This window comes from Onychostruthus taczanowskii, unplaced genomic scaffold (assembly GCF_017590055.1).
Source record: "Onychostruthus taczanowskii isolate IOZ18803 unplaced genomic scaffold, ASM1759005v1 scaffold6, whole genome shotgun sequence".
NCBI classification, from domain to species: Eukaryota; Metazoa; Chordata; class Aves; order Passeriformes; family Passeridae; genus Onychostruthus; species Onychostruthus taczanowskii.
This window is the reverse complement of record NW_024503679.1, coordinates 2,773,100-2,793,777: the sequence shown is the minus strand read 5'-3', so window position 1 is coordinate 2,793,777 and position 20,678 is coordinate 2,773,100. Positions and strand designations below refer to the sequence as shown.

The 20,678-nt window shown below is 39.8% G+C and overlaps 1 protein-coding gene across 2 annotated transcripts in view; it reads right to left on the bottom strand.

The window, feature by feature from the left end:
* Positions 1-20,678, bottom strand: part of RORA (RAR related orphan receptor A) — a 354,043-nt gene that overhangs the window by 105,282 nt on the left and 228,083 nt on the right. For both annotated transcript variants that reach the window (XM_041418519.1, XM_041418521.1), the window contains exon 2: positions 7,192-7,221. In XM_041418519.1, coding sequence (XP_041274453.1) covers positions 7,192-7,221 — 30 coding nt within the window. The remainder of the gene's footprint in view (positions 1-7,191; positions 7,222-20,678) is intronic.

The window sequence follows — 20,678 nt, the reverse complement described above, 5'->3', positions numbered from 1 at the left end:
AGACATTCCCCGTGTATTTACTGCCTGCATCCACAAACAGCTCAAATTTATTTTTGAGTCATGTCCAGAGTCTTTTAATACCCATCAACCACACTAACAGAATTTAGACCTCTAATGTAAGAAACTCCTTAATGCTCTCCTAACACTTCATCATTCCTTAAAACATGGGCCTCCAAATATTTTTTAAACATTAAAGAGAATGTCTCTGCCCATCTTGTCTGCTTCCACAGGAGCAATCATAAAAAGAAATAAGTGTGAGCAGAACTGGAATATATTGATTTGCAATTTAGAAGTATCTGATATATAATCCAATAAATTTTCATACTGGCTTAACAACATTTTGCAAATACTTATCAGTCTTCATTTGTTAAAATTACTTTTTAACTCATTCTTTTCCCTTGCTCTGGTTTGCATACTACTTCATCATTAAAGGCACCAAAACCCCTACCTGAGGGCATTTACCAGAAAACTCACAGTGAAGTAAGCCCATAAATAATGGTTACAGCCAAAACCCCCAAACAGATAGAAGCTGCTCCATATACTCAGAACAGAACCAAAGAAGAGACCTGATATTATCTCAAGTGCAGCTAATAGACAGAGTTCCCCCTGGGACTTCCAGGACAGTACATTTAATTGCTTGTTCTATCAGCCTTAGAGAAAATGAAATGTTCCTTCCAAGTGTGCCAAAGGTTTGGGGCCCAGGCACATGCCAAGCTTTTGGGCACCTAAGAGAAGATTAGAGGCAACAGGTTTGGCTCAGCTCTGACTTGTTATTCTGTGAGGACACAAAACATACATCAATAAAAATTCTTTTGATGTACCCGTGGCTGTTTCCACAAGGGTAAAAGGGTTGGTCTCTCTCACAAATATTGGAATTTTTACAGAGAAAATATTTCACTGGTGCAGAACTGCCAGGAAGAACCAGATCATCGACAGATTTCACCTAGAGCCATGTCATGGACATCACACACCACACCCACTGCTATCCTGCGTACTCTTTCTCCCAAGCCAGCCAGAAATCTTTCTGACTTGAAAAATATTCCCTCCTCTCCTCATTATTTGACGATGCCTTCATCTTTGGCCCTGTACTCAATAATTTGACTACCCAAAAAGAAGGCAACATTCATTCTCTCTCAGGAAACAAACAAGTCACCAACACAGTCTTTTGTGTGGCAACCAAACCAAACCTTTCACAGGGATGGCCTCAAAGGGGAATTAAAGGCCCAAAGCTGAACTGCTGATGGAGAGGCTTGCTTTGGCTCACAGCAGGGAAGTTAAAAAAAAAAAAAAAAAAAGAAAAAAAAAAAAGAAAAAAAAGTAACAAGAGAAAAAGAAAGAAGTGTAGCCGTAGTTCAGTAAAAGTTTTGAACAAGAGAACAGCCCTAGATAGCTGTCTTCAGATTCTTCATCAGGGCAAACAGTGCTTCAAGGACAAGCAGGAAAGTAGCAGCTATTTGAGGCAACTTCATTATAAAATCATTTTTAATAAGCAATCTGAACAAAGAGAGGGAATGCTCTTGCAGAGAAGCCCCCAAGGGATCTTAAGGCTGCCCAGTAAAGTTATTAGGAGGTTACACACAGGGGACCAAACAGCTATTTTATTGGCCTCAGGGGACAGGGTTTAGTTTTCACCTGTTCTCTTTAGGCCTTGGTGCTAACAGCAGATCCTGTTAACCATCAGTTTTCTGAAGGCTCCTGTTTTGTGAGGGAAAAGTATCATTTACTTACTTTAGTCTGCACATGAAACATGTGAGGTGAAGTCAACAGTAAAATGCACAGTAGATAAGTAATTATAAATCAGATCAGGAAAAAAATCACAATGGCTTTCCCTTTAAGGCAATTAAACAAAATAACTAGCAAACGTTAAGAAATCTCTAGCAGTGGCAGTAAATACAATATGGAAGGTAAAATCAGAGAAGAAAAATCCGGGTCTTGGGTTCCATTAAGCTGCAAACATTAATATATGCTTGTAGAACTTCGGTGAAAAAAAGAGTTCTAGAATAGTTGGATATCTCAGAAGCTGAAGGGCTGTCTTCTGCCCCAAATCTGCCTCTGCATTTTTAACAGGCAGTGTGCTCTTAGCAACTGCTCAGAGTCCAGGAGAGGAAGGCCATGATGCAGGCAGGGATCTCTGCCCAGCACAGTGTTCGGTGACTGCCTTTGACTCCATGAACAGGACATTCCCTTTTCCTGATCGTTGTGCTGCAGCAGCACTGGGGCACAGCACTGCAAGGTCCAGGCAAAGGCTCAGGGGCTGCTCAGGACGATGGGCAGTGGTGGAGACCCTGAGCTCTGTCACTGCCAGCTTCCAGCTCTGGTCACACACAGTGGGCAGCCACGCTGACCTCCCTATGGCACAGTCAAGACTTCCCATCTGCAGTGTAAACCTGAAATGTGAATTTTCTCCCTTAGTCCAGAGTCCCTGTGCACTGGCAAAGGACACTGAGCCAAGATACACCCTGAGACCAACACCTATAGCCGGATGAGTGTAGGAACAGCCCCACAGCTTGATGTGGGAGTGAGGAAAGGGCTTGGGATCTCACATGGCAGAAGGGATGGGTTTACTTCTACCCTTTGCCAACAAAAGTTGCCAGTTCTTCATGCAAATGGTTTTATTTAGTGCTAAAAATTAAAACCACACAGTTTTCACTTAATTTTCCAGCAGGAGCTCATGTCATTAAAAGCAGCATCTAGCTTTGGAAACATTACTTATCTGCCAGAAATTAACTGAGAGGATAATTTCAGTTTAAGTAAGGAAGAGTTCACCCAACATTAAGGAATTCATGCAGAGATGCCTACTGACATAATTGTTTATGAAAATTACTCCAATTTAAATATCTCAATCAATCACAAGAAGAAACATGCTCTATCTCTCCAAATGGTGATAATTCAGTCTAAATTAACGAAGCAGTTGTCACTTCTGGCCTCAGCTCAGAAAGCCATGCTCCACACTGGTGACACTGAAGTGTAGGTGCACTATCCCTTGAAAGTTGAACCCAGTGAGCAGCCCTCAGTTCAAAGCAGCACCTGGTTAATCCAGGCCAGGTAAGAGCAGCCCTGCAGGTCCCACCTCTGCTCTGATGAGCGGGTGTCACTCAGAGCCAGGGCTTCTGGTGCTTTTCTGCTGTGAAACAACATTCCAAAGGAGCTCTGGACAGAGAACTGTGAGGAAGGCTTGTAAAATCTATGCATTTTTTACTGTCTTACCAATGCAAGGTAAGTAAATGACTGAATGTGTCTGGTTATCAGTGCAGATGTGAACTCCAGCTATGCAATCAAACTCCTTCAAAGCTTCTGACTGTGGCTCCTCACAACTCAAACAGTGAGAGGAAAATGGTTCCATTACATCCTGAATCAGTACAACACCCACCTTCTGGGTGCATCTGCAGGAAAACCCTTACTTTGAGAGGCAGTCAAGTTCAAATTCATTTAACAAAGTCAGTGCCCAAGATAAAACAGGGATCTGAAGAAAAATAAGGTGATTGATTTGTGTGACAGCTCTGAGTCACAAGTGGTCTGGTAGAGGCCATGAAACTAATTACATGAAGTGTGGCAAGATTTAGATTTAAAATGCCAGAAACAAAATATTCCATACTTCAAGACAGCCTAAAACCCAGTGGGTCAGTATTAATATCCAGGTCCTTTGCAGCCTTCTGTTTCCCAGAATTTCCGATTTTTATCATCACTGATACAGTGATGCCTTTCTGAATTTGCAAAAAGGGTGAAGTTGTGCAAAGTTACAATTCACTTGCAGTATTTTTCTATTCAGAACATGAGACATGGCAGGAAGAGGGCTGTTTTACAAATATTACTGCCAATCAAATGATCAGAAAAGAATCTACATGTCAGTCATGTCTTTCTTGAGTCAAAAAGAACTGGAAGACCAGAAGTCCCACTTTGTATGGAAGATAAGACAGGACTTGTCCTCTACCATCTGACAGACTACAGCTTATCTAAAGTGATGGTTAACCTGACAAATAGCCATGTGAGCTCAAGAGAATTATTCTACAAACAGACAGAAGGCATGTATTTTTTCCTTCAAAAGCCTGTTTAATCTTAAACTTGAACTGAGCAGAGAAGGGCATTTTGGGGTGGATAACATTTATTCCCTTAGTGCTCCTTGGAAGACTATTGCACTCCCTGTTTAAAAGTGTCAGACTTTGAAACATTTAAACTGCAATAAAGAGAAAATGTGGAGAAGCATCAATGAAGTAGACTACTTGGATAAAATTAGTTGCCTCAAAAAGGATAAAAATATCTTAGGTTTTATTTAGATAGTTACATATAAAAGACCTGCATTTCTTCAGCACTACCATATTGCATGTGTACAAATATTAAGCTATTGTTGGATTCAGAACTACCTGAGCACCTGCCATCAGCACAGGAGTTCAGTTTCAGCTGACTGGACACTTTTGTCACAGACTAATGACAAGAAGGGGATAAAATGTACCCAGACCCTCAAACAATAAACCCAGGAAAAATTAAGTACGGGAGACAGATCCCCACCAATTTCAAAACCTGCACAATTCAAACAGCTGCGAGGGTGAAGTCTGAAAAGCATTAATTGGATGTTTGAAATGCATCATGTATCAAACTTTCTGGCATTATGTTCATTTTTTTTTTCCACTAATTTCTTTCCTCTTTTACACTCATTTTCTCCACTCCATTTCTTTCTCCCTAATTAAATCACAGGTCATTAGAAATAAGTGGTAGTGTACAGTAGTCAACACCCTCATACGCCACACACTGTAAAACTGGAATAAGACAATTTCATCCATATTTCTAAAAATCAGAGCAGGCAAGGTATATACACTACACAAAGTGTTTGAAAGAATGTTTTTTGAAATTTCTTTGCAGAAATCTTACTCTATGTAACTTCATTACATAAATTATTTATACCGATACAAAGTGATGGGCAAATTCTAGAGCATATCTTGGTGCACAAACTCTTTCTCTGTCATTTGTAGTTATTAACAACTCAGATTTTGTAATTCTTCTATTTAGGTGTTTATATTATTTTTTTCTAACTCATTCCAAAACTGTAAATTTTATTGGCTTTTTCTATTCAATTAAAAAACCTAATTCTAGGCAACAAGAAGGAAAAAAGTTTATTATTGTGTGTGATGCTGAAATGCCAAAGATGCACAATTTACATCCGTTCCTACTCTATGAGAATTTGTCATAACAGGAATGAATCCTAAAAGAACTTCAACCAAAACGGAATGAAACCTCATACATATTTGCTAGCAAACGTAGCTTACATTTTCATCATGCCAATTACAGCCTATTGCTCCTTCTATTTTAATCCCTTCTTAATGGGCAAGCTTATCTTCCCATTATTCAGGCAACTTTTCTGTTCATGCTTCAGCAATTGCATGACAACTGATTAACAAATCGGGGAACTACTCTTTGACAGTTCTCTCAGAAAAGCACAGAGTTCTCAACATGAAAGACATTGGGACCCTAATTTCTGTTTGAACTAGATGAAAGCCCTTGTATGGTGTGCACTACTAATCATCTCTCACAGTTGAGAAACACATCTTTTTTTCATCACAGGCCTGAGACAGCTTCAGCTGAGATACAGGGTGACAACACCACACCAGTCTGGGGTGCCTGAGGAGCCTGTTTCCTGTGCTCTTTAGCTCCGCGCTCACTGCTTCATCTTCCCTACAAAATTCCCAAAGCCGGAGCTGTGGCTCTGTGGGTCAGCTCATGGCACTGCTGTACAAAACCCAGGGGGGTTTGGCTGATTCCCAGAGGGTGTTACAAACCAACATTCACCTGCACACAAGAGAGCCCAGCACTGAGCTGGCACAAACACCCGGCACCTCCAGAGAGGGTGGCCCCACGCCAGGGCTGAGCCCGTGGGCAAGGCTGTGCGAGCAGGCTGGGCACTGCCCGGCCAGGAGATCTATGGAGCACCTCAGTGTCCTGGGCTGCCAACGCCAGTCAGCGTGAGCTCAAATGTTCCCCAAAAACACCAGGGTGAAGTTCTGCCCTCAGCTGCCTGCCTGTAGCTCTCATTAATTCAACAAAACCTTCGTTCAGCCAAAGAGTGTCTGGCCCTCGATGCTTTAAGCAGCAAGCCCTCCTAAGCAAACGAGGATCATCCTGCTCTAAAAGTTTGAGACATTTAAGATTTGTTTCAAAACTCACACAAATCAGCTTCTCATTTGAAATTCTCAAATCTGCTTTTTAACTCTACACAGTGAGAATTCATCATCTCAAGTCAGATTTTTCACTCCATGAGTATTATAAAACCAGGAACGAAATAAGAAGGAAAGCCATGTAAGACACTTTATGACGCCCTAGGAGCTGTGGTGAAAATACTTTAAAGTGCATAAAAAGCACACATATTTGTAAATTTTGAGCAGCCTAGCACCTGTTTTGTAAGAGGGCTTTCATGAGAGTAATAGCCTCAGCTATAGCCTACTCCTGGCTTCATATCCTGGGCAAGTACAATTCTTGCACTACCAAAACTGCCAAACCTCCACAGTATCTGAAGAATCTCAACATACTCCTTCAGCTACAAATCCCAGCATTTTCTCAGAACTGTGTTTCAAGCTCCCTGCAGGATAGATAAGAGCTGATCCCCAGAAATGATGTCTTTGAAGAGGATTTGGAATAAATGTATATGTAAGTAAATGCACACATCCACAGCCATTTCCAAGGTCATCACTTATGGGGGCTTCTTGCTTATATGGCTGAGAGCAAAACAAGAACCTCCACTTGTTCATGGAGTTCCTTAAGCACAGGCAGAGAATGACTTATCTCATAGATTAGTGCATAGGGAGGGACAGAAGATGTACAATTAAATTATTTTGATTTGAATCATAGTGCATATGTAGCAGACATAAAAATAACCATTCTCCTCACCTGCATTTTCTGGGTATGTTAATTATCAGCCAGCTGTAAGGCAGATATAGTACAGCAAGGAATTCTGCCTTTCCTCACAACTTTCTTTTTCTGCCCTCTGACTTAACAGACAAGTGAGTACCATACATACAGACATACATTGTACATCCAACAACATTTTGGGCGAGGACTGAAACCCCTAAGGCAAAAAACCACTAACATTTTTTAAATGGAGCTTTCTCAGGCCAGACTAACACCAATTAGTCTGAGCACCACAGCGCGGCCTAACAGAAATTCCATTTGTGAGAGAAGGCCAAATCAAAAGATATTACTTACATGTATGAGTCTTCTTTGTTACAGAAATACCTGTAGGGAAGAAAAGAGACCAGTGTTAGCAAAGCAACCACTGAGTAAATTCTTCTGACATATAATTCATCCTTAATCTATTTTATCAGACACACAGCAGCCACTCCAAAGGAGGAATGAAAATTGCCATGTTTTGTATGTTCAAGGTGGAAGGATCTCCCTCTGTGTGAAGATTTTAGTGGTGTATTCTCTCCTTGCACCTCCCCAGTAAATGTTTCAACATGCATTGCTTCAGCTTTGTTGCTGCAATGCATATCTCCACACTGCTGGTTTAAAACTGAAGCTGATACAAAAAGAGGATACCAGTAATGCTATGGAAGCCCCCTTTATTTTCCATGGCCAAAAATTTTCCCACTCCTATTACCCAGTGTCCATTAAAGCACCCAGACAGAAGGGATTTGAGCAGCACATGTAATTTGCTGTGTTATTAAGTTCAAACAGTTCCTTGAATGCAAGCTGTAGCTTATGCTCATTGAAACCAAACAAACAGCTCTCTCAATGTGACTATTGCTTGTGATAATTCCAAGCCAGATGCAAATATCTCCAAGCCGTTAAAGAGAGACTTTCTGAAGTAATAAAGATGTTTTCAGCGAGACAGGCATGTGGCAGCAATCACCAAGGATGGTCCAGTGCCAGTGAAATTTGAGAGGCATTTCAAAGAAAGCAACAGAGTGAACAGAATGAGGCAAAATTCGTAATACCAAATAAAGATAAAATTAACTCTGTTAAATGTCATTGGAATTCATGCTTGAATACAAACAATATTGTCTCCACTTTAGTAGATAACTGGTGACATACTCAGACCCATCAGTATTTAAGCTTCACTCTCCTTGGGGGTAATTTTACGAGATGATGAGAAAGAGGTTACTGGAAGCAGTACAAGTATTTGAAACATTTCATTTGTGATCAAGGCCTGTAATGAAATTTTGGAATTAGGTCTGTTTGGCTTAATATTCATGAAAGAGAGACCTGAATCTCCTTTGCTACTCCCCAACTACTTCAACCATCTCTTCCAAAACAAATTACTATGGAAAGAAACAGACTTTTAATTCAGGCTTCTTGGTTGTGGAGCATCTAAGAGAGGCAGTAAATTACAATAACTCAGAAAAATGTAGACACCTTATTTGCAAATATAGAGCAAACTTCCAAAGCAAACAGCTTTCAAATTATTTGTGTTTTTGATAGATACATAAAACCCTAGTGCCAATCCCAAATATTGAGCTATCAAGTTTGACATAACTGTCATGAGGGCTTTTTTTTTAAATCACACTTATGTTGCTGTTGGCATTTTGGTTTTGAACTACCAAGCTCTACAAGTGTGAGCACTGAGACCTTTGTTTTCCCTGAAAAGCTAAAAGGCTTCAGGCTTTGGGAAGTGAAGTTGTGAGTAGTTCCTCTGGGCAGTTTTGTACATGTGAGACACTGGTAAGCAATTTACAGAAATTAGAATACTAGAACTTGATTATGTATGTGTATTAACTTAAACTGAAAGCCAAACCTGCATATGCCTCACACAAGGAATTGTATTTGTTATAGCCACAAACTGTAGAGCCAAGATAAGCAATAAAAACAAAACAAAAATCTCAAGCATAACAAAAAAAACCTCCTTTAGATACAAGTATCTACTACAAGGGGCAAATTAATCCTTTAAATTCATAATGTGTAAGAGTAAAACTTCTTGGGTTTTCATTGCAGTCCCACCATTATTGGCTGGCTCAGAGTAGAGGACAGGACAGGACAGGAGGGTGTGACAAGGAGGTGAGCACTGTTACAGGAACAACAGCTTAGGGCAAGAAGAGGGCCTGAGTGAGAAGGAGCAGAGAGGTCTGAGGCACCTTCATCTAAACGCATTCATGGGATTCATGCAGTGCTTGGTATGAGTGCAAACCCCTCTCTCCAGGTTTTTCCAAGGGTCTGGCTCACCCTGTGAACTGGAAATTACAGCTGCTCTTGGCCCATTGGCTCTTCCACTGTGGAAGAGCATTTTGCTGCTGTTCGACTTCTTGAGCGACCCTTGAGTGGCAGGTACAGCTCCTGACAGCATCCTCATCTTCACAAACTGTCCTAACATCCCCTTGGCAGACAATCTTGCCTTGCCCTTGCCTATCTGTCTGATTCCTATGGTTTAAAGGATGTTTTATGCAATGGAAATGCAGAGGAAAAGGTCTTAAATCTGAACACCATTTGCAAAACTTCCTCTCCCAACACTAGTGCTAATAAATGGATACAGCAGTGCTCTTTCAGCATTATGGGAGCCATATGTGTACTTTTCTCAGAAAATAATGCTTTCTGTAAAATCACTTTGAACAGAAAGTGCTTATGCTGTCACTTCTGATTACTCACAGCCTCTTCACAATGGGATTTGCCACAGCACAAAACAGACTTAGCTGTATTCGCTGACTGAGGACCCACTTTCTCTGATACATGAAACACTGCACTGATGGAAATATTACTGCTTACATTTTTCTACTTTTTTTTAAATTTTTTTTTAATGTGAGATGCGTCGTGGGTTTTTCCAAATCAGATGTTTCCATAATAATTACTGATTATCATCTGGTAAAACCTTTTAGCTGGTTTATGCAGATATTTTTAGATAACCTTTTAAAGCAACAGCTTAGAGGTAGATATTTTTGCAACTCCTTCATCATTCCACTGGTGGTTGCATTGAAAACAAAGTATTTTGCTTTGAGCTGTGGGTTTTAAAGTAGCTGCAATCTGGTGGAACAAGGATAAATGCTGCCAGTGAGTTCAACAGGATTACCTTTAAATTAATCAGTAATCTTCACTGATGTAAAATAAATTACGAATTTTTAAGTAGCTTTCCTTTTCACACAGGTAAGTCTAAGCGACTAGAAAAACTAAGCAAAAAATATCCAAAAAGTTACTTAAATGATATATAAGATCTTAGTTACAATGTACCTTATATTACAGTATAATACATTATGTATCTTATATGATAAGATACATTATAACTAGTGATTTAAACATAAACATTGAAGATGCAACACTGTGATCAGGTTTCCTTGCATTGCAGGAAGCCAATGACTGCTATTCAGAACATCCAAGGTAGGTAATAACCTAGAAATGAGTGTATTGTGGAAAAAAAAAAATCAGTCAGAAAACCACTTAATGTAAAAAGGGGAGTTACAAGACTCTGGCTCTCTCTGGGCCAGTGCTACATCCCATTTGCATCTACATGTGAATGCCTCTCCTGTGCAGCCAACACATCAGCTCTCTTAAAATCACAGGGTCTCTTGAGAAACCAATTCTGCAAGTTCAACATACACCAGTAATTTTCCTCACAAGATCAGGCACGATTACCAAAGATTGCTCTTGTTTGTAAATATTTCTGGGGCAGGACCATCAGTTTACATAGATTTGAGTAGACACCATAGAATAAAACTAAACCCAACACACCACTGAAAGACAGATTTATTTTTAATAAGTAGAGCACAAAGAAACTACTGATTCCTTAAAAAATGGTACTTAATAAAAAAATCCCATTTTTTCATTTCAAAATGTGATAGGCTGGAGAAGTAAGTGACTGCTTGCCATTATTAGCACTGTCCTACGCTGCCAGCATTCCATTCTCACTGAACAACAATATAAAAAACATAAAGAGAGGAAGAAACAACACTGTAACTTCAGTGTTGCTAATACATAAAGACTTCCTGACTTAACCAACTAGACTTCAAAGTAAAGCAAAGGAAATGTCATGAAAATATCACAATATATCACTGCCATGGTTATCAGTGAGTGAAAGTTTCAGTATTACAGTTATCACAGAATGTATCACTTCCGCAGTGCAATCTGACATTCCTGATCAACACCAAATCTTAAACAAATTAACTTCTTACACTTTTCATCATGGCTATGCAATGCTCTTTACAACAACAATCGAATTTTTTTTTAATGAAAAGAACTTCTGCATCATTCCCTTTCCCCTCCCACTAACAGTATGTAATTTGCCATGATGGGTGGTATTTACAAAAATAGCTTGCTGGATGCAATGAACTTTGAAAAGAGTATCTACCAACAGAGACAGGATATTCTTTTGCAAGCAGTTAGCCTGACTGACCTTCACTAGCCAACTTCAAATAGAGATAACAATGTCTTAAAGTACAAAAAGAGACTCAGATATTTTATACATCATAAGCTATTTCTCACAGTTGCCCATCCAAATAAAGCAGCATAATGAAACACTGCTTACTCTGTGAACCCAGATCCCTGCTGCTGCTGTACAGTTGTCAGCTCCCCGTATTTCAAGGGGAAATCACACTTTGATGTACAGAAAGATAAGTAAAAAGGCCTTTGTCTGGCAGAATACATTACTCTGCAAAATATCAAAGGAGAATATTCTTGAGTACAATTTTCTTAAATCTCCAAGAAAACTCTCCCTCAGAAGTCTGCATGGATAAACACAGGCATCACCAGCAGAGCTCCCAACTCATCTCCAGGACTTTTGTTAAGCACCACTGTGTTTGCCCTGGCTCTGCTCTCTGTGTCCAAATCAGGTGATTAACCCTGCTCTGATGACAGCACATTCTGCACATGCTCTGGGCATAAGATGCTTTGCACATGTGGGTGTGTGCATCAATACATATTTCTTTTTTTTTTTTAACTTTCTGCTACCCTCCCCTCAGGCCAGCATTATGTCCCTAGCATGTTTTGGAACTTCGGCATTTTAGGACAGATTGGAAATCCCAGGGGAAAAAAATCCCAAACCTTAAAATTTTACACTGTAAGCCTCCTGCCTGACATATTGTGTAAAATCAGAAAGAAAACATATTACAAGCTTGGATCCCACTGTGTTTCATCCTGTCACTCCAATTCTTCTTTACTGTTACCACACAAAGCTGGCAATTGTGGCAGAAGATTATGTGTAACACTGGGACACTTGCAGAGAACCTACAAAGGCAGAATAATAGATTTAGGTGTATTCAGAAAGGAGATCATTCTCTCAGAAACTTTCATAGTGGTTTCTATTTAAGTCTGTATGGAGCTCTGGCTCAAAGGAATTTTGGGATCCATGGGGGCTATTGTTTACACTGACCAAGGTGAAATAACACATATTCAAATACTGCAAACACAACTTAAACGAATTAACATCTGAAATAAAATCATGTAGCAAAACAGTGTCCTTGTCTAGGACAGAAGAGCTGGTAATGATGATCAGCACATCCTACTGAAAGTACTCCAAGTAATTTCACTATTTTGTTTCGAAACTAGACTCTACTGCTTACAGTTCACTCAAGAAAAAATTAAAATTAGATTCTAGGCTAGCATGGATCAAGGACAAGAGCCACTAGGCATGTACGAACAAGAAAGCTTTCCAAAATTATGACATCTCCCCCCCAAAGTAAAACCAAACCTAAATGTCTCTTTTTAAAAAATCCCTCAACTTAAAATATGACAACATAAGTTTTTAAACATTCCAGATTTTCCCAGACTTTTTCCACATATTTTATTGAAAAGGAAAAAGACCTTTTATTGAAAAGGAAAAAGAAGGTTCTAGGTTTTTTCAACAAGTCCAGATCAATCACATTCTCAAGTCCATAGGTATGTAAAAATATCATAGGAATCATTGTTGATCTAAGTGCTTCAGTACAGGAAAAAAACCCAGCCTTTCTATCCTAAGATTCATAGCTGTTCCTTGTGCCCAAATTCTACCAACAAATTATTCACAGCTATGTTTTTAATGAGTTGCTTTAGTATTACTGCCTGAATCTATACAGTTATATCTGAATTAGCTACAGAAAATTTTCCAGAACACAATTTTCTACTTTTTACTCAAATACAGATACAAAGTATTTGAAATAAACAGGTTAAAAACCCCAAGGATGTTTTTAAAATGTTTTGACATTATTTTACTGAGGTAGATGACTTTTTCAGCCCTTGGAATTCGGACAGGCTTCCTACTTCTGAGAGTGACTTCCTGCATCATCCAGGCATTTTATGCTTTCATTTTTCAGCAGCTGACAGCCTCCCCTGCCTTTAAAGCGAGAGTAGTACCTGTGAAATTGTGAATACATACGACTTCTTCCAAAGTTACAGACTATTCATAAGACAGCAGTCACCACTGTCCTGAGTTGTCACCTGTACAAGTGGCAGTTAAAAGAATTCCCGGCTCTTTCTAGATTTTTCCCAAATAAAGAATTCTTAACAGACTCCAAACTGATTTTCTGATACAAAACTGCTCCTAATCGTAAAGATAATGAACTTTAACCATTTCTTCCTTCTTGCACAACTTCACTGAAAGTCCCTCTGAGCATTAATGTATTTTTGTCCTTACAAATAAATATTGTCTTACATTACGAAAAAAAAAGATAAATAATCTGCATTGTAACGTTCTTACATGACAAATGTCACCAGAGAGCAGATGAAATATCCATCCCACATTTATACTGTTCCACACACTAAAAGTCAAAGAGAGTTCAGAACTGTGTGTAAAACTGTCCAGCAGGAGTCTTTACAGGAAGACCACAGATCACTTTATTTTAATGACTACTTGTTACACAACTGACTGAGTGAATCACAAGGATTTCAACACAGCCCTGCAGAGCAGCACAGTTACATGGCCAGAATCCAGGCCAATGTACAAAGTTGCACAAATCCAAGCAAGCCCCTCCAGTCCTTGGGACGGACAAACAGGGTGTAAGCAAACCCAGCATTTCCTAAAAACAGTCACAGACTTTCTGAGTGTTGTATCTTTGCTCAAGCCTTGCTGCAAGCCCCTGTTTCACAGAGTTTATCAGAGACAGAAGAGCCTTGGCAGGAGCATGGCAGACACCACTGTAGGCACCACACATTTTCCTTTCTGTGACATTCAAAGAACAGAGTCCCCTTCAGCTGAAGACTCTGTCCTATCACCACATTAATAGGAACAATTTGTTTAACTTGCATTACAGATAAGGCAAGAAGCTCTGCAATGTGTGCAGTCTCCTGAGGGGAACCAATAATGGAATCATTTAAGCTGGAAAAGACCTCCAAGATCACTGAGTCCATGGCCTACCACTGCCAGTTTTATCCCTGAGCCACGGTTCTCAAAGCCAATCCTCACTGCTGGCCACCCCATTCACTGACTGCAGTCCTGTCTTAGTGTGGCTTGGCCACTGAAAATGTCCCAGCAGGTGTGAAGGTGACACAAGCAGCACCATTTGTGCAAACTCCCAGCTTGCTGATTTTAGGAGGATCAAGCAGCAGCAGGTTGGGCACTTGCATATGTTCATGTGTGTGCTGGAGTCCCTACAGTGCACACCACTGCACAGGCAGGGATGGGGCTTTTCTCTTCCATTGTGAAGAATAAAATTACTTTTCACTTGTCTGCTCCCCCAGATCTCCCCTAGCAGACATCTCATCCAAGGACACTTTTCAAGTCATTTCAAAGCAACATTTCACTTAAACATTGCTCTTATCAAAGCCTTTCAGGCTGCTTTGTTCAAGACTACTGACAACCTCACATTTAAAAGCATGAACCTGGCCTCCGAGAGTTCAGGGTATTTCCATAAAATCCAGAATATTGTCAAACTACAAACAAAGTGGAGGGTGGGGGCTGTCTTCCTGTACGTTACCTCAGGCCAAGCGTACATGAAATCAAACTGTCCTTCCAGCAGAACTGAAATTCTCAGAGAGGCCCAGGACCTGAGATACCAGCTGAGATAACAACCACAAGGCTGCACAGTCCTGATTCCACCAACCCTCACCTCGAGGCAGTCCCTCTAGATGGGAGATAAGGGAAGCCTCAATGCCCCAGTTCTGTGCCTTCAGGTACCGAGATCTGCCACGTGAACACCTTCACACCGACTGCTGAAGCTCCTTCAGTAAGCAAACAAAACCAAAATGTAACAAAATCAAGCGGCTACAGTCCTTTTTACTCACAATTTGTGCAATATTCATTCATTATTTAAGAACATTGCAAAGCTCAACACATTGCATTATGATTTAAAATTAGCTGATGGATATTCTTACATCAGGCAAAGGAAAAACAAATGGGTTTGTGTTTAGAACACGCTTCCAGATAAAATTTTTCTTGTTTTTCCTATTATTCTACCCTATCTGCCAATAAAACCTGCTGGTTTTAAATGCATCCATTGATCTTCTATGCTCTCACTGACCCTTCAGAGACAACCAAGGAAATGTTTGACCAGAAGAAAACCTGTTCATGAGTTGTCCATAAGTAGGATATGATGATAAAACTCTGCCAATGCTGGCATGGAGAGCAGTTGGTCAGTAGATGGGCTGCAAGGTGACCTGTGCTGAGTTACATCCAAGTGTTTTCCCTCCTTTTGCTCTTAGTCAAGTAGGTTTTCTTCTCTTTAAATAGAGAGATCATCAAGATTGCTGTCAGTTCAAAATTCAAAAACTGATTATCAGTTCAAACATCAGTCTTAACTGCTTGGTTCTCAGGAATAACCATAAAAAAAAAAAAAAAAAAAAAAAAAAAAAAAAAAAAGGAGTGTTCAAGATGAGTTCTTACAAGTAAGCAAAATATGCCTAATTAAAAACTATAGATAACAATTCTTCTAACACTCTTCTGTGAGACATTAAATTTGTACACTCATCAGTGAAAAGAGAGAACCACCTACAGTTTATTCATGTATTCAAAGCAGAGAAATATTTTTGTGTGGCCAAACAAAAATTCTATTTGTTTCTGCCCCTTGAAGCCAGTGGTGATGGTGTATGGCAGGCAATTTCTGGCAAATGGAAGTCCTCATGGAAGCAGAGTGGAATACATCAAGGATGTTCTTTATCCATTTCAAACCAAATGTTCAGCTTCAGAGTTTTAACTGCCACACAAAGATAAGACAGTGGACAAATATTATTTGTATCACCAAGTTGCCAACACCAATGAGACGAGCACCTTGCCACTAAGTTTTTTTTCTCTACCACAGGCCGATAAATTTTAGCAGTTCCTACTGTTCTACTACAAATAGTGCCTGGTCAGCTCTGTGATGATGATCATTATAATGACAAACAGATCCATGGGCATTTCAAATGTGAAGCGCTGATGGCAGCGAGAGAGGCTGGCCAGGTCATAACATTGGGATGAAAAAGGATGCAGGAAAGTTAGAAAATAACTGGAACTCACTGTATATGTACTTGCTGTGTATTTACCTGAGAGATGGCATTTTGAGCAGCACAATCCCCCGACAGAACATTGAGAGGGCTTTTCTGCCAAGCTGGAGGAAACGGCACGGGCGAAGGACACCACCAAGTGATTTATCAACCCCATTTGCTCTGACATCCAAGTCGCTCTGGGACACCTCTGATCCAAATATAGCCACAATAAAGTTCAGGTTCACTTTTGAGAACAAGCAGGAATATCACACAAGGTGAGATGCTTGCAAGCTACCAGCATTTTTTTTGGTTTTGGTCAATTCCTTCTCTGACAATCAACCTGGGCAATTGCACTTCACCAAGTCACTCTTGTGACTGACTACAGGTAGAGATATAATGCTTGCAAAGATGTGAGGAATTCAGTCAAAAAAAAGTACAAATGAACAAAAAAGCCCCAACAATGACACTCAAGCAAATCTCAAAATTCTAATATTCATCCCACACTAAAAATGCAGGCAACCCTACTATGGTAGAGTGTTTTCCTTGGTGTTACTGGGTTGACTTTTTTGCACTACTTCCCATCACGAAGTTAGTGCTTATATATCATCAAAAACCAAACCCTATCTGCAGTTTACAGACAAGGAAACAGAAGCTAAGTAGTTACGTAACTACAAGTCATGTATTTATAAACTGGGCTGCCTGGCTTATAGCAGCAATCTTAATTTAAAAACTCCCCAAGCAAGAATTTTCTCACTGCATCTTTCACAATCAGTTCATGACTTCATCAAGATGACTGAGATACCACAAAATAACCAATCTAAAGTGTCTGAGGACTAGAATTTTAATGTGCATCTCATACTGCAATTTCAGAAATTAAATTTTGGCCTCTGTTTTAGAAGCAGCTCCTGTAATAGTGTGCTATGGTCACAGTATTACTTACGTGCTAAGATCGCACAATGAACACACAGAAAATAAATGTTTATTGGATGTTCTTCAAATCATCCTGTAGTGTAAAATAGGTAATCCCACACTGACTACAGAGGATTCAGTGCTGTTTTGTAGATTTCTACAGGATTTAAAATGACAGCTGTCTCATATGGTGGATATTCCTCTGAGCAACCCCTTTCAAAATCAAAAAGTGCATTAGGCTGGCTAAATTCCTTTGCTCACCACATTGACTTTCATCTATTTAACATCTTGGATAAAACTGGCCCATTATGCAACAAATGAACTCTTGGGTATCAGGTTCCTACTATAACTGGATTATTTTAAGTTTATTTGAAAGGTCATCAATATTTTGAATATGGATCATATTTTCTTTGCTCTGCTTTTCTGCAAAGTATTTGTAAGATAATATTTGTGATCTAGAAAAATTGATTCCTCACACATTACTTTATCAGTCCCAGCCGAATACTTTCACTCCAAAGTGCTTGTACATTTGCCTTTCAGTATTCTTCTGAGGTTGTCTCCTACCACAGTAACTTTCTCTTTTTTTTAATAGCAAAATATACCGAGGTCGAGTCTCAACTTCTCATTGCTTTACTCTCCTGAGGAAAAGAAGTGAGATTCTATTATGTCGTCTTCAACAGCTGTGATGAATGAGGGGAAAACAGGGAGAGAGAAGGATTTGTGCTAGAAGCTCATGCAAAATTCGAGACTTGAATATAGCACAAGTAGCACTTCAACATTTCAGACTCCTTCAGAGCCAAGATCCCTGGAGAGTTGAGTTTAAATCACTAAACTTATTTCAGGAAAGTGGAGAACACTCTGGAGAAAAGTCTGTCGACTCCAGCAAAATTAATAAACTGGTTGCTCCTGATGTGAACTACATTTCTTGACAGGAGTTTGACAAATTTCTAATTCCCTCTTAGCTACTTGTGAATGCTGCACTTGTTGCTCCTTTTTAACAGTTATTTAATACTATGGCACAACAGAAGTAATAAGAATTGTTAAGTTTCACTCACCTTGCACTTTCAGTGCCAGTAATAAAAAGGAAAACTATGACCTTCCTCAATGTCTGTCAAAGAGCAGCCTATTCTTTCCTGATTTTAAATGTTCATTACAGAAAAAGTATCTAACCCCCACTGGGTGACTCTGCTTAAAGAAATCAGAATTTATAAGTGGAAGCAAATCTCAAATGAAAAGTCTGTAAGATTATGCATTTTTTCTAAAGACAGGGCCAGTTGCCTCATATTTGCTGCAAATCTAAACAGAATTAGTGGCATTTAATTGTCACCTAACTACACTTATTTAGCATAACGACACTGAGTTTGGATGGACACTCCCTTTTCAGGGGTTTTCTTTTCTCATTCTTATTAAAAAGCATCACTGGTTTTGCTTCTGTGTGCTTAGGGGGCTGACAGTTTTGTAGTGCTCACTGCCCTGCTGTCAGGGCTGGTGATGCACAGGACAGCCAAAACCAGTCCTGTACTCAGGGGCTACTGGAAAGCTTAATTCTTTTACAGAGGTGATTATGCTGCAGAGCTCAAATGCAGCTCATAATATATGTTCTAGGAAACAGAACAAGGTGTTAATAAGCCCTTGACCTAAAGTATGTTTCAGAATTTTTGTAATAAAAGTGCCTCTGAGATATGTGAATTACACTGAATCAATAAAACAAGGTAGAATGGAGTGGATTTTCTTTTTACAACACATACCAAAAAGGGGTTATTTACTAACTCAGGAAGATCCTAAGTAGATAAGCCAAATCAATGCCCCCAAAAGGACATAGTTACTTCACAGCACAAAAGCCTTTTTTATTACAGTAAGGTAAAGTTTTGTTGATAGGATTAGAGAGCATAAATACCACCCTGATGTGCTTTTCACTTACATTAGGGCTCTGGAACATCTGTAATTGTATGGCAAGGTTAATGGCTATGCTTCCCAGGATCCTGGACCTAGGAGCAACCTTCCTTTAAGTAGGAAAGATCTTCCATAAGGAAATTAAGTTTTTCTATGAAGCTCTACTCAGAAGCAGGAAAATGCCTGCTGTGGATGGAGATGGGAAGAAAAGGTTAAGAAGTGTCCTAAAAGACTCCACAGAGACATGTGCTGTACAGAAGCCCAGTGATCACACCACAGCTACCACCACCTGGAATTTGGGACTCAGCACTTGTTACTGCTGTGTGCTGGCAGCTCTGCTAACAGGGAAATGTGTTCCTGTTTGGTGGTTGGGTAGGGCAGCAAAACTCTGCCTTCCACCTCTAAAAAGTCCCAATTTCCCACTGCAATGCACCCAGGCTTCAACCTGGGGATGGGACTGGCAAGGCAGCCCCACTGCCTACCAACTTCCACGTCATCTGGCCAAGTCATTCCTGAGCTCTTTCAGATCTGAAAGGTTTCTTGTCTTTTATACATTACACTCAAAAGACAGCAGAGTACCTCAAGCGAGTATTTACCACTTTCAATATGCACATCAACTTGGCACTGAAAAAAGAAAGTTAATTTTAGATAAAAGCCCCAAGCAAAAATTCTGCTTTCAGCACACGTTTCAGCCTGACTTTAGCCTTTTTTTCCCCTCTGTGCACTGAACTCAGGGAAGGTGTCATGTATCTCTGTCCTTACACCCAAAGCTGAGGGAAGGGACCCGTTGGTGTCACTGCTGTGAGTGACACAGCAGGGCTGGACCTGCCAGGCTGGAGCACTGAGGCCTCAGGGACTGCACGCACCCTCCAGCTCTGCCAGCAACCCACTGTGCAACCAGTGCACAAATTTGCATCGTCCCTACATATTATAATCTCCTACCAACAAACAGGTTAATTCAGCCTGTTTCTTCCTCTTTGCCTTATCAGTCCTTATGATAATGTTTTTTTTGAAAGAATCCTGATTCTTGATATGTTTGGATCAATTTTATTCATTCGTACTTCTTAACACTTATATTCTGTAGAGCTCAAAATCACTGGGGCAAGTCATGATGAAAAGATTTTGAGAAAACAAAGAAATTTTGTTAAAATAGATAATTTTTAGTCTATTCTGTACTTCATGTCACTGTTTACAACACCTACCAGAAACTGTAACTATCTCTAACCACATTTAACCAGCAAAATTCTTTCCTTAAACCTTCTGTTCCCTGAAGACAAGGATTCCCTCAGGAACACAGCAAGAGCTTTTACAAATGTTTGGAAGCAATATGAAGCTGTGTACCAGTAAAAAAAAAAAAAAAGGCATGAAAATATCCAAATAATCCACATTATTTATTCTCAGGGCTCCAGGGAAATTAAACAAGGGCAGTGGAAAAGGCATAACCTTACTCTTTTACATACACAGCTCACTTTCACCAGTATTAGCAACTGGAGCTCAAGACAAGAAAATTGAGCACTGGTCTGTAAATTCATTCTAATGACATCACTGCCAGGATTATCCTTTTGGGGATGGCTTGTGTAGGGGGCTGGGAGGAGAAG